General features: G+C 48.4%; 1 protein-coding gene across 1 annotated transcript in view; it reads right to left on the bottom strand.

The window, feature by feature from the left end:
- FSTL4 (follistatin like 4) overlaps nt 1-14508 on the bottom strand; it is a 486914-nt gene that overhangs the window by 230446 nt on the left and 241960 nt on the right. The window contains exon 4 of the mRNA XM_003405014.3: nt 5550-5785. Coding sequence (XP_003405062.1) covers nt 5550-5785 — 236 coding nt within the window. The remainder of the gene's footprint in view (nt 1-5549; nt 5786-14508) is intronic.

Genomic DNA, 14508 nt, shown 5'->3' with positions numbered 1-14508 from the left:
CTCCCCTGCTGCACCCTCTCTATCCCTAGATCTGCATTTTAGCCACTTGCTCTTCCCTGGGCCTAGAGGTACTTCGTGCCTGCACTCCCTCCCTCCCATTCTCTCAACCTGGCCAACACTCACTCGCCCTTCACCATCCCCTCCAAAGTCTCCTTTCCTCCAGCACATTCTCTAAACATTCACCTGTGTATCCTCAGGCAGATTAATCCCACCCTCGACTCAATGGGTATTTCCTGAGAGCCTCTCATACGCTCCAGAAACTTCCTCTAGAGCAGGAATCAGGGGTGCTTGGCTCTTGCTTCTCTACCAACTCGCTGGGTGAACTTGGGTGACTCATTACATTTGTTTTCAAAAAGCAATGCAGTTGGAGGAGAAGGTGACCATCACATTTGATCATTTGGAAGTGAAATTCTAGTTATTTACAAAATAAATATAGAGGATTGACAACTTTCTTCTCTTTCTTCTTTCACAAGAACACCCACTACCAATGACCTCTTAGCATATACACATAGCTGTCAAAGAAGAAGGTGAGGTTCTTAAGTTCTCTTGTATCTGCCCCTTGAACCTGCCCAGATGTTTACAACAACATCACCACCCTCCTGAGCCCTTTTGATACTGTTTATCAAAGAATGCTCACTAAACCAAAAAACAAACAAACCAACAAAAAAGGCAGCCGTTGAATTGATTCCAACTCATGGTGGCCTCGTGTGTTTCAGAGTAGAACTGCACTCCATGGAGCTTTCAATGGCTATAATCTTATGGAAGTAGATCACCAGGCCTTTCTTTTGCAGTGCTTATGGGTAGACTTAAACCTCTAACCTTGCAGTTAACTGTTTGTGCAAACTGCACCACCCAGGTGCTCACTATGTGCTCATTAAATACTTATAACCTCACCACCTCAGGTAGGTAGTCACACAGGTAAGTGAAGGCACCAAAAAGAAAAAAAAAAAAACACCAAACCCAGTGCCGTCAAGTTGATTCCGACTCATAGCGACCCTATGCCTTATCCAAGGAGGCATATAGTATAGACACCCCACTGACCCCAAAGCTGGTGCCCATAATCATCGTGCCACACAATCCCTGGATCTCTCCATGATGGCTCATTGCATCTCTTAGGCCCCAGCACCTCCTTGCATAGGGACCCACTTCAGAGAGTTAAATGCCAGCCATCATCAATGTCTGTCATCATCAATGTCTGCCATCACTGATGGCTGCCATCATTGATGTCTGCCATCATCGATGCCTGACATCATCACGGCCTGACATCATCACAGCCTGACATCATCATGACCTGACATCATCACGACCTGACATCATCACGGCCTGACATCATCACGACCTGACATCATGACCTGACATCGTCATGACCTGACATTATCATGACTTTTGGGGGCCCAAGATCTCACAAATCTAGGAAAGCTGAGTCTCTTGCTGAGGGATGGGCTGACATAGCTGGGGACACGAGTAGCTTCTCGTGACAGGGTACAAAAGGCTTGCAGAAGTGTAGAAACGACCCAGAAGTGGGGCTTAATTTAGATTCCTAAAGCAATAAAATTCAAAGTAAAAAAACAGCAACAAAATAATAAGGGGGGGAAAAAGCATCTTTGGCAGCAGGATCTATGTGCTCTGCTAACTTGCAACAAAATGTTGTGTTTTTATTCCTGTGTTTAGTAACACTTAAAGAAAAATGAGTCGCTAGTGATCCAGTAGTATGTTTAATTTTTTTCCCCAAAATGCAAATTATTTCCTCTGATTGCATAAGCCTGGGAACACCTTTCCCCAGCAACAAAGTGCACCTACAAAGACCATTCAGGCCCAGGAAGCTTAAGGGTCAATTTAAAACTGAACCTCTAACAGACTTTTTCTTCCGTAATTTCATGGTTTTTTTGAAAAGCTGCCCAACTCTGACACTGTATCATCCAGTGTAATACAGCCTTGGCGTGGGGAGTGATTGCTGAAAGCTGAGCTCATTTTCTTGAACAGTGTAGGAGATAAAGCGTGAATTCAAAACCAAGTAAGAAAAATAATTTTAAAGTGCCACCTACTACACAAATAGGAACGCCATGTCACTAGCTAGCTTTTAAAACACAAACCCCATAAGAAGTTATATAGCAGTGATTTTCTTGGTATTCTCTGGTGGTATTTGGTGCCAAGGAAAAATCGGACATTAATTCAAGGGCTTGGCCCTAAGAAGAAAGAGATCCTTCCCTCCCTGGGCTTTCAGCAAGAGAGGTTCTGTTTATGACTCCAGGAAGCCTGGTAACAAAGCCGCAAATGTGAGCTGAAGCAATACTTTTGAGTCCGTTCTGATTTTCACATATGCTAATGATCCCTAAATGATATTATATTTCATCCTGCGTTAACAAGGAATCCCACTGCCAGCGCAAACAGAACGCAAATCCAGTTTTCTCGTAAATGGGGCCATGTGCTTAACCGCTGTGCCACTGGGACTCCTAAGGGGGGCTTAGAATGCTGCCTCTTCTCCTGTGAGTGGTGAGGGCCCCACCAGGTCCCAGGAGACCCTTCCCCACTCGGGCCCTGGGGCTCTGGCCACAGATGGTGGGTTCCCAATGGCAGAAGCTTAGCCCCAAATAATCCACTATCCTCCACCTCGCTCAACACTCCAGTCCTGTAATGACTGTCCTAATATTGACTTGGGCAAATAAAGTCCCAGTGGATGAAGTCATAACGTCTCTTTGTAAAGTCTGGTAGAAAAAAAGAGTGGACAAAGAGATGATGTTAGCATTTTTGCTTACATGAGAAAAAGATGCTTTTAATATTCTTGTAGCAATAACTCCCTGGAAATTTTGGACAAATGACAAATTGTCATCGATGGAGCTCAGGCTGGCATTCAATATTCTGCTGCCATCTTGGGGTGGGGGCTGCAGGAACAGGTCCTTTGCATCCTCATTTCTCCAAGTCCCCCTCTGAAAGAGGCTCTGTCAGTCCATTTCCAACCCTCCTGCTCCCTGTTTGGGTTGTGGTTCTGGGGAAGGGGGAGAAATGCTCACCCCTTAGGGCTGGCTTGTCCTCCACTCCATTTGTAAATCCCTGTTCATAGTGAGCAGGTCTGTATTGGGCACAGTCCACAGGATGTTAGAGGGGGAGAGGCAGCCCTGTCCGCCTGCTGGGGACTAGAGCTGCCCTGAGCACAGAGCAGGGAAATCTGCTCCATGTGGTCCAGACCCAAGAGGCCAGGTCTGCAGACAGGGCAGCCCTGGGCCTGTGAGTATCTCTGGGACACCACCGGGGCCTGACCCTCAGCACACCCCTCCTCACTCACTCTCCACATACCATTAAGCCTTAAAAATTGGACCTCATAATATTCCCCAAAGTCCCCCCATACCTTCTGGGTAGAGCCCTGGACCCCAGCTCTATGTTCCCTTTGTGATTTGTACATCTCTGTGTTCTAAGGCTGTGGCCATGTGGGATTTGAATAAATAATGATCACAGGTATCATTAGTATCAAACACTGCAGTGCGCCAGACTCCGTGGTAAATGAGTTTTGTGTAGCATCTCATTTAATCCTCTTCACTGCTGGAGTAGGCAGGTACTGCTGTTAGCCCCATTTTACAGCTGTGGAAAAGGCCGAGAGAGTTGGAGTGACTTGCCCAAGGTCACACAGCTAGAAAGTGGCAGAACCAGGATGCAAACCAGACATTCCCCTCTGCAAAGGGATCTCTGGAAGAACAGATCTTCCACACTGAGTGGGTGAGAATGCACCAAACCTGTGAAAAACACAACGAGCCGGAAGGACTTGGTGGGAAAATTCGATCAGCCTGAAGCAGACTATCACCTAATGTGCTCATGGGCGCCACCTCCCCACTGCCCAGGCCTATGCTCTCCAGCGCCTGCACCCCCATGCCCCGCATCATCCCTCACCTCGGTGGGCTTTGTGGTGGTTGTTTTTTCCCTCCTGTGAAATGAGAAATGCTGTTTGAATAACCGATGGAGAGGGAGGCTGTGCACACTCTGATGCAGAAATAAAAACCTTTAGAAAGATGCAATTTAGGGGATATTGGAAACCAGAGAATGGAACATCAGTCTATAAAATTCAACACGGCCAATGAAGCTGGAGCAACTGGTCAAGTGTTTCAGTGCTTCTGGCTGCCGAGGCGTCACAGGCATGCAGCTGGGCAGAGAATCCAGACCAGGGCGTTTTTCCTGGGCTCATTTCCATAATGCGCCTCATGACTTTAAAGCGCTTCCACGTTCATGTCATAAGCACAGCCATGAAAGTGTCTAAGACTATTGTCATCATGCGATAAACATGACTTGCCAGCATTCTGCTGCTCCAGGTGCCTGCGCTGCCACAGCCCATGAGTGACAGAGGAGAGTGGTGCATTGTGTCGGTGCAGGTGGCCCAAGCAAAGGTTGTAGGAAGCCAAGGTCCTGTGCCCCATCGCCACGGCTCCGACCACCCTGACTTGCACTCATCTGTCCTGCCCTCTGCAGACTCGAAGCCTGGTAGGGAGGCCGGAGCCCTGGCCCTCCCCTCCTCTGAATGCTCAAAAGCCCACTGCTGTCTGCGTTGTGGGCATCTGGCAGGTCTCTATCCCAAGCCTTCTCTTCTTCTCCCTGCCCTCCCCGAAGCAGACCTCTTACATCGTGTAACCCCAGGTGGGGTCTCCCACTTCCAACATCCCCAGCTCAGCAGTCTATATGGGCCTGTCCCATCTGCTGCTTCTGCTGTCTATATATTTCCTTGGTTAGTCATGCGTGGTCATTTTATTTCAGGATATTTCTACAGATGGCGGCATCTATTGTTAATTGGGGCCATGTCATCCTAGGGCTTTGCCTTCTAATGCTCACATCTTCAAGTGTCTGTGAGCTGCTGAGCACCTTCTTGTTGTAAGGCACTGTGCTAGGTGCTGAGACAACATCAATGCATAAACAGCCATTGCCCCTGCTCTTGTGGCACTTAAAATCTAGTGGAAGCTGACACTGCCTTTGTCCTCGGACTCAGCCCCAGCATAAAGCCTGGGTCCTTTGGCTCCTGCTCCATGGACATGCTCTGATATGTCTTGCTCAGAGGTATTCTAGACAGGTCAGGTATGGAAGGCTTTTCTGTCAGGTCAGGGTTTGATGCCCTGACATGCTAAAACCCCCATGTGTCCACCTGGCCATACTCTATGCACAGAACAGCCTCCTGGTTCATGGGACTCTGTTCAGAAGGGTAAATGTGGTCCATTTCACCACCTTGCAAGGGCTCACCCAACACGAGAGACCTGAGTAATACCTTGCCGTCTGGTTTCTACTGAAAGTGTGTTCTGTGCCAACCAGGGTTTAGTTTGACCTCCCTGGATTCTGTTCTCCAAGGAGCTTCCTCTAAGGGTGGGGGGAGGGGTGTCTTTGGAAGCAGAAAGTAAACAGAATGAGCACCATTGAAATGCCACTGCTGCCATTTTGTTAAAATGTCAGTCTTCTTCTCTCTCTACTCTCTGTATGCATTTAACCTGTAGACTCAGCACCCAGGTCATTGATCAAAAGGGCATTAGAAGATCCATCACAGAACCCAAAAGCATAGAGGCAAGAAGCCATCTTCCTACCTTTAAGGAAGCAGTCCTTGCTGTGGACAATGACAATTTTCTTCTTCAACAGACACGCGGCCCGGTGGAGCTCACAGTGGTTTTCATATAACTGCCCATTGGAGCCACACACGGGCATGTAGCTGGGCCTGCATCTGTCCAGGCACCGGCATTCCAGCTCCCCCGTCTCTCTGTTGAGCACACACCGGCTTCCGCGGCTGCAGAACTTCTTCCCACAGGAGGCCAGCAGCCTGCCGCTGAGCCCTGCCAGGCACACAAACATAGAGGGTCAGCTGTGAGCACTGAAGGGTGGGTGGGTTACAGGCTGCCTTTGTGACTCTTTCAAATAGTGACCAGCAAGGGCTCCATTTGTCTGTAAGGCCAAGGCTGCCCAGAGGTGGGGCCTTGGGGTGCTTCATGGAACCTTGGGCCCTCCAACAGGAGGCAGCCACTGGTGTCAAGAACAGTGCCCAGCATGCAGGGCTCAGGCTTCATGGCTGGCTGACACGGAACATCTCAGACACAACCCCTGCCCATCCTGGGACCTGTGGGAGAGCTGCTGATAAAATCTTGGTTCTTTATTAGCCTTGCTTTTCCTGCTGCCAGTTGAAAAATGAAAACTCCAGCCATTCTGTGCTCACGAAGAGGTCCCTCACACTGAAGGACAAAGCTTGCTACCGCTGTTCCCAGGCACCGAAACAACCTCCCGGACTGGAAGCTTATTGAAATCAGTCAATAAGGCTTTTTAAAAAGTGGGCTCCTTCCTTCCTGCCTTTATTCCTTCTTTTTCTTCAAATGTTTCTCGGACAATGACTTTGGGCCAGGCTGTGTGCTAGGTGTTAGAGGTCCCAACGATGAGCACGCTGTGCCTCTCTCTCTCTGATCTTCCCATTCCATATACACACATGCAGATATAATTGATCTGAGACATAATGCAACCAGGGCCATGAAGGAAGGCCAGGCAAAGAGCTATGGGAGCCAAAGAGCCACTTTTTGGGGAAGTAAACAGAGAGCCTCATGGAGGTGGCAATGTGCCAATGGACACTACAGACTGAGAGGAGGATGGCTTCCCAATTGATACAGAGGGCTTGAGGCCACGTTCCCACAGCTGCACTGCAGGCAGCATCTGCATACCCTGACGTGAGCAGGAGTTTACACAGAGGCTAGGGACGGGTGTGGGGGAGTATGGTAGTAGGTGACTTAGAGAGAGCCAAGTAGAAGCATTTTGGTCTGATGTTGTAGGCATTGGGGAGCCACTGCAGAGTCTAAGGGGCAAGTGCTGGGTAAGAAGAAAGTGGTACTCTTAAGTGTTCAAGATAAGCAAGATGCCGGGGGGGGGGGGGGTTGGGCAGCTAATGCAGGGAGGCCAGAGGCTAGCCTTTTACTCTGGGGAGAAAATGGTTCTCTGTGACACAGACCACCAGTGCTAGTACCAGCATCCATTCCCCACTACCCAGCCCTTTCCAGCACAATGCTGCAGCCATGGGCTAAAGGTAGAGGCCCTGGAAACAGCAGTGCCAGATTGCTTTGGGTCTTGCATCTGCTACATTACTTGGGTGTCCCCCTCTCCCGTAACCAGCACATACCCACAACAATCTCAGGCAGTAGTACCCAGAGCTCACACACCAGCGGGCAGCACAGCTGGTAAGGTGGCTCATTTCTGGAAGGCCATGAGGGACCAGATAGGCACCATAACCAACGTCACACTCCATCATAACAGTCCAGAAAAGCAGACTCTTGCCAACATGGCAGTCATGGCAACCACGGAAAGTTGGAAATTAAAAAGGGATATCAAAAAACACAAATAATTAGAACATGGATGCAGATCTTATGCCCACAGAGGTTTTGCTTTAAGTTTTAATTAAATCTTCCTTAAAATACTTGGCAAGACAGAATGGCTCTGGCTGTCAAGACCAAGCTTTTACCCACAGCTCTTACCCCGTGGGATTAAAATGTTGAAGGAGAAAAAAATTCCTTTTTTTTTTTTTTTTTTGGATAAGTCTGCTTTCATCATGATAGATTTGAAAGGAAAAAAATTAGTTATCGTCAGATTAACTGCTTGATTCAATAACTCATTTAAATTCCTCCAGCTTTGGCAAGCTAAGAAATATTGACTTTGTCTTGAATCATAATAAACTAGAAGGTCAAAATATCTCTGAGCAGTGTAATAGGTACAGCTCCTGAGCCTGTGTGTGAATCTTCTCATCCACTTTGTTAATTGTTCACATGTCACCATGAAGACGTGGTGGCACCGGCTGGCTCCTCTGCAGTATTCCTGTAGAAACTGACAGCAGAGCCAAGGGCCTTGGCAGCAGAGGCTCTGGGCTGGAGGTCTCAGCACCCGCACAGGGTTTATGGCCATTCTGCTGGGGAGTGTTTGATTAGCACGATTTTCCTGGGTGACTGGAAAATGGGTTACCCTGGAAAGCGCTGAAGGCTACTAGAAGAAGCTAATATAGTTCTAAAAATATCTGCCTTTGTTTTTTTTCCCAAGACAGGGCCAGGACACAAAGCACTGCCATTGGATCGCTGTTTTAATAAAGTTCCCTGGGCTGATCGGAAATGTGCCCACTAATCACCCTAGTTTGAAGAAAAGGGGCCACTCTCTGAGTGGCTGATCTCTCAGTTCCTGCCTCTGGGCTTGCCCTCCACTGTGCCAGCACCCAGACTGCTCTCTCCCGTCTCCCTCTGGCTCACTCAGCTTCAACTCCCCTTTGGGGTCTAGTTCCTCCCTGAGGCATTCCCTCTCTGAACCTTGCCCCAGGAGGGAGCCGCTTTCCCTTGCTCTGGCTTCTGGAGGCTCTACAGGTGCTGGTCTTTTGTCCTCATAGATCCAGCCCTGGGCAGGACCCACTAGGCTGAATAACTGATATAGCCCCAATACACTCAGTTGTAAAGAAACACAATAGTTTTAAAACATGATCTCCTCAGCCCTGATTTACTGCCACTCTTCTAGCCCCAGGGTAGAGGTCGGGATCGGGAGGGTGGTGGGAGTTCTGCATGGAGTGACCTTCTGAGGGTACATCTCCCCTCACCTCCTCCCAGGAGGACAGGAGGGAAGCTGAGAGGGTGGAGACATGATGGGAAGACAAATGTCCGTGAATGTGGGGCTTCTGGGGCAAAGGTAACTGGAATCCAGGAATGACAGAGCAGGAAGGGGCTTCAGAGACCACCTAACCCAGTCAAACAAAAGCCAGCTCATTGGACAGTGGGAGAATCCACTCTACTTGACCTTTTCTCTTCTAAAACATCCACATCCAGATTCTAGCCAATAACTCTGAGGATCTACAATACACGTGGTACCTCACGTGCCCACATTTGATTAGCTTGCAGGTGACTTGAGGCCTTCCCCATGAGCTGTGCTCTGAGGGTCAGTGCTAGGAAAACACCTGTGCCAACCTGGGTTTGTCAAAGTCCTCAAGGATGCTCAAGTTTTCTCTGACGTGAAAATCGGCTTCCAGCAAATGTTTCGTTCTTAATTATTTGCAATTAAGACAAAAGTAGATTAAAGCCCTGTGTATACCCTTCATAAAGCCCGTTGACAGCAGGACCCATGAAAACTGAGGACGCTCTGCCATGCCCGGGGGCACTGCCAGGCCATCGGGGATCCAGAGTCTCATCTACAGCCACGGAGACACTGACCTGGCAATGGCTTCCTCATTAAACAAGCCCCTTGTCACCACTACTTCCTTGTTGTTAAATAGAAGGGATCCCCACTCCTACCAGAATGATGATGAAATGGTCGTGGAGGAGGTAACCAAGTGAGACTGCCAGCAACTGCCGACAGTATTTATGAGGATGACCGTGATGCATGAAAAAGATATACTGTGCTTAATTTATAGTCATAAAGAAGCCGTTTACCCAGGTTAGAAACTGATCATCTTGCCAAATAAGCCACTTTTCAACACTAATTAAATTCACAAACACAGTCAGAACTGGGAATTGTCCCATTAAAGTTATGGTGTCAAGAGAAACAAGTCTATTTGTACTAAACCCACTGCTGTCGAGTTGATTCTGACTCATAGGGACCCTATAGGACAGAGTAGAACTGCCCCCATAGAGTTTCCAAGGAGCGCCTGACAGATTTCGAACTGCCGACCTCTTGGTTAGCAGCCGTAGCACTTAACCACTGTGCCACCAGGGTTTCCTTCTATTTGTACTAGTCAGTGTCAAAGATTTCCTGTGTGAATCAAGAAAGGACTCATGATGTGAATGCCCCAGATCTGGGGTTTTCATAAATTCAGAGCTTCTGCAAAGGTGGTCAGTTTACCAGTGATGGAAGTCCACTCTGCTTGCCCCCAGTGGAGGGCGCTGGACAGGGGTGGATTAACCAGTAAGCACCGTATGCACCTGTGTACAGTAAGCAAGGTACTCAAGGACTTAATTACATTTACTATCTGTCTCCGGTGCTAGAGGAGGGTGAATCCCAAGCCACTCCCAGACAGAGAATGTGGGTACTCCTTGTTCACTGGAGCAGGAAGTACCTGCCATTGCTTTCTCACCAAAACCACACCACAGTGGTGACAACTCAAGGCACAGGCGGTTGGGCTATTTTGCTTCCAAACTTTCTGACTCAGTCTCTGTAACTGGTTCTTTGGCACAAAGTACACCAATTAGCTACGGCATCTCAGGGATCATCCCCCAGATGACAGACGAGGGGACACACGTGAGCTCTTCCGATTTGGGATGATAATGCCTGCAGGCATGTTTTGCCCAGTGCAGTGTTTCCGCATCTGAGAGCTTGTCCTCAGCATGATAACTGAGCAGAACCCTGCTCTCCCATACGCAACCCTGAGAGGTCCCACTCCAGATCTCAGTCAGGGGAACTGGCCTATGGCCTAGCCTTCCTCCTGCAGGCCCCAAGTCTCCCAGCAAGGACCTGGGGATGAATTCTCACAATCTCAACCCACCTCACTATAAAGCCACTATGAGGTGAAGGCGTGGCTTTAAGAAGACCACACACCTTGGAGATGCCAAGACAAGCCCAGGAGAGCATGGACTAGAATGTGGAAAACCAGGGGCACAGGAGTGCAAAGCACCAAGAACCAACCACCCTGCGCTCTGGTGGCCTCATCTGACACGTGTCATGAGTCCCAGCCTGCCACAGCAGTTGCTTCCAGCTTCTGCAGACAGGAGTCACTAGTACAAGAACCAAGTACCCACTTGTCAGTGCATATACACACATTTGATTACACAGTTCATCATTTGTGCATTGGTGCCAACTCACCAGGGAGCTGCAGCTCTTGCCTTGTACCATGGTTGGGCTTCTTAAAGACTTAGGGCTGAGGACTTGCCTGTGGAAGAGCCATGTGTGTATAGAGGTGAGCATATATGTGGGGTGTATAATCCAGGGGCAAGTGGCAACTCTCTCACTGCACCACCACCACCCCCCTCGACAACCTGTATTCTCAGGCATGTCCAAGATAGCCCTGGTCACCTTGGCCCTGGTTGAAGCCACAGACAGTCTGTTCAACTTCTGCTCCCTCATTGCAGAGACCACTCAAGTGCCTGTGTCAGGCTGCAGAATTTGAGTCTGTGTCAGCGCCAGGCAGAGACTCAGCTCTCCAGCCCCATGCAGTTTCCATGCCCCAGTTGGAGTGTGTGGTAACAAGGGGGCACTTCAGGAATACTGGCCTGCCAGTTCTCCACCCACCTATTGACCCAACAAATATTTTTTGAGCACCTACAATGTGCTAGGCCTCACTCTAGAGGCTGGGGACACAAGGACATGGCACTTGCATCACAGTGGAGAAAGACACACAGTGAAAAGGTAAATAAGCAAGACAAATGCAGATTGTGGAAAGTGACAGAAGGAAGTAAATAGGGTGCTGCAGTTGGAGACACTGTGGATCTGGTGGTCAGAGAAGCCTCCTGGAGGAGATGACATTTGACCTGAGACCTGAATGTGAGGAGGGCCGAGTCATAAGGAAGGGAGAGTGGAGCAGCAAAGGGACGCGGCACAGGAAGAGGCCTGGGCCATGAAGCCCTGCTCTGAGTCAAACCTTGCCAGGCAACCCCAGTAGATAGTGAGCTCTGATGCAGATGCAAAGATGACCCCTAGTCCAACTGTACCACCTGGGAAGGTGGAGTGACTCTAACTCCCCAGAAGCCCTCAGTCAGCACTGGTGCCATGCCCCCAGGAACTGAGGGTTGGAGGGAAGTCCTGTCACTCTGACACTCAGCACCCCCAGATCCCCTCCTGGTGAGCCTAGCCCATCCTGAAACTATTCTTAGGGGCTAGGAAGGTCTTGGCATTGCTCGCGGCTGCTGGTGGGCAAGAGAGCAGCCTTCCCTAGGCTCTGACACAGGCCACCTCAGCAGGGGTCTCCACACCCTCTGGGTGCTCTGAGTGCTGGCGCTACCCATGTCTGCCTCAACTCTGTAAAGTCTATTCACATCCAAACGTTGGGATGAAAACCTATAATTCCTCCCAGGAAGATGTGTATTTTTAACACAAAGCCAGGGAGGGCAATGCTTCAAGTAACTGCTATTAACTGAGGCGTGCCAAGTGCCAGGCACTGTGCCAAGCACTTAGAATACAGGATCTCATTTAATCCTCACAGTAGCCCTATGAAGCAGACACAGGCCTCACTCAGAACAGATTGTGACATGAATAAATGCCCATTTTACAGATTAGGAAATGTGAGTCCAGAGGTAACTTGCCTATGGTCAGATAGTCAGCAGGTGGTGGAGTGTAGATTTGATCCAGTCTCACTCCAGATCCCTCAGACTTGGAGTAATCTGCCTAACTGGGAATATGGGCCTGCGTCAAGGAATGCATACCAAGGTCCAGATGTGCACAGTTAGTTTTCCCAGCATCAGGATACTTCCAAACATCAGCAACCTTGGCCTGTGGGATCTCTTCTGTACACACACCTGGTGAACAGGCAAGGAATGGTCCAGGTTCTGTCCTGCAGCTTGGAGGCCTAGTTAGTAACTTCTCTAAGGGCTGGAGGGCTACGGTGCTTGGACGCATGGTCACAAGACAGATCTGTGACCATCACAGGCCAAACCCCACTCCTTGTCATGCATTCAGCACAGACACTGTTATGGATTGAATTGTGCCACCTCTCCTCCCCTCAAAATATCTGTTGGAATTCTGACCCCTGTACCTGTGGATATAATGTACATGTTTGGAAATAGGGTTTTCTTTGTTATGTTAGTTAGATTACACCTGATGAGGGTGGGTTTTAAATCTAATTACTTCTGAGTTATCAAAGGAGCAGATCAGACACCGAGACACACATATACACAGGGGAAGTCAGATGTCTTCTGAGGATCCTCTGCAAGCCAAGAACACCCAGCACTATTTACAAGGAAGGAGTCGACATGGTTGAGACGCTGATTTGGACTTATAGCTCCTAGAACTGTAAGAAAATAAGTTTTTGTTCTTTAAAGCCACCCACTTATGGTATTTCTGTTACAGCAGCACTAGGTGACTAAGATAGACACCTGGTCAGCAATCTCCCACCTCATAATGATATTTCTCAGTATCAGCACCCACCTGTTCCCATTTACTCCATTTTCCCTGAAACTGGACAGATGACTGCTGGGCAGGTGCTATGTCCTCTCAGTGACCGTAGGTACTTTTCAAACTCAGCCACCAAGCAGAGCCTATAAGCTGGGGCTCTTATGTGCTTCATGAAAGCAGAAGTTTGGTCATCTCTGAAAGTCTTGACCAAATTCTCCAGGTCCCAAAGCTTAACAGAAACATACAGTTATCCATTGCAAGAAGGTAACATAACTTGTCATAGGTATTGCTCACAGATCCTAAACTGAGGTCTGACAAATCGGCTGGAGAACAAACCACTAAGTCAAAGTCAGAAGTGCCTAGAACCGGGAGAGAGAAGGAAGACCTTTAATCTGTCAGTCGGCCACTCAATCCTGCCTGAATAATTTGTATCTAACTAACTTGGTACCAAACCAAAGCACAAAATAGCTTTCTACATATTGGGGCAGGGCTTTTGGGGGTCGCTATTTCTGGTCATAGATGAAGAACAAACACCATACACAAATGCCAAAGTATAATTTAAAAAAAACTTGACAATCTGACTCTCATACAAATATAAAATGCATGTGTTAAAGATTTATTCAACTCATTAATGTGGGAACCAGCAGGGTAGAGCAGGGTCAAAGGAGAACTAGAGGCATTATGTGGGTATCAGAGAAAGAACGCTGGGATGAGATGGTTAGGTTAGGTACACAAGTGGTTAACGATCTAAGGGGCATGAAAACCATAACCTTTGGTGTTATCTTTTCTACCAGAGAGAGATAATTTGCATCTTTCCTGGAAACAAATCTACAAGTTAACATGTAACGTCACAGTCTGGGCTTTTAATCAACAGTAACTAGCAAGTTAAATAAAGAGGCAAACCATAATCCTTGGTCGGGTCTGTTAAATGATGCTTCAATATGACACTGGAAGCACTGCTACCCTCCCTTTACCTTATTCTCAAGTTTTGGAGAATTTTCTTACCACCACCAAAGTGCCTAACGTGACAGACTCTATCTGAATAAGCTGCCAAGGACTTTCATCCTTTCCCCTGCCTAGGGGCTCTCCTTCCTCCGGAGCCCCCAGCCTCACAAAAAGACCCTAGAAAGGGAGGAATGAGAGGCCCCAGTCCACGTTGCTCAGCTTCACTGAGACAGAAGAGAACGGGGAAAAGCACCTGGTAGGGCAGAAAGAGACAAAGTGGGGGTCAGAAGGCCTGTGTGAGGGCTGAGGGACCCACACGGGGCTCCACCACAGTGAGTGCTCCACCAGAGAACTTATCATACTGGGTTTCACCGAACAAATCGGCAAGAGTTCGGCTATCCACCCAGTCTTGTACTCCTTGCCACTTATTAGCTGTATGACCCCAGACAAGTCTCCAACCTCTCTTTCCTCTTATTTAAAAATGAGGACAACAATGGTCTGCCCCTTACAAGATTATTTTGAGGATTAGAATGAGATAATTCATGTAAAGAGCATGGCATATAG

This window comes from Loxodonta africana, chromosome 2, assembly GCF_030014295.1.
Source record: "Loxodonta africana isolate mLoxAfr1 chromosome 2, mLoxAfr1.hap2, whole genome shotgun sequence".
Lineage (NCBI taxonomy): Eukaryota > Metazoa > Chordata > Mammalia > Proboscidea > Elephantidae > Loxodonta > Loxodonta africana.
Note: the sequence above shows the minus strand (reverse complement) of the source record. Positions and strands in the feature narration are given on the sequence as shown.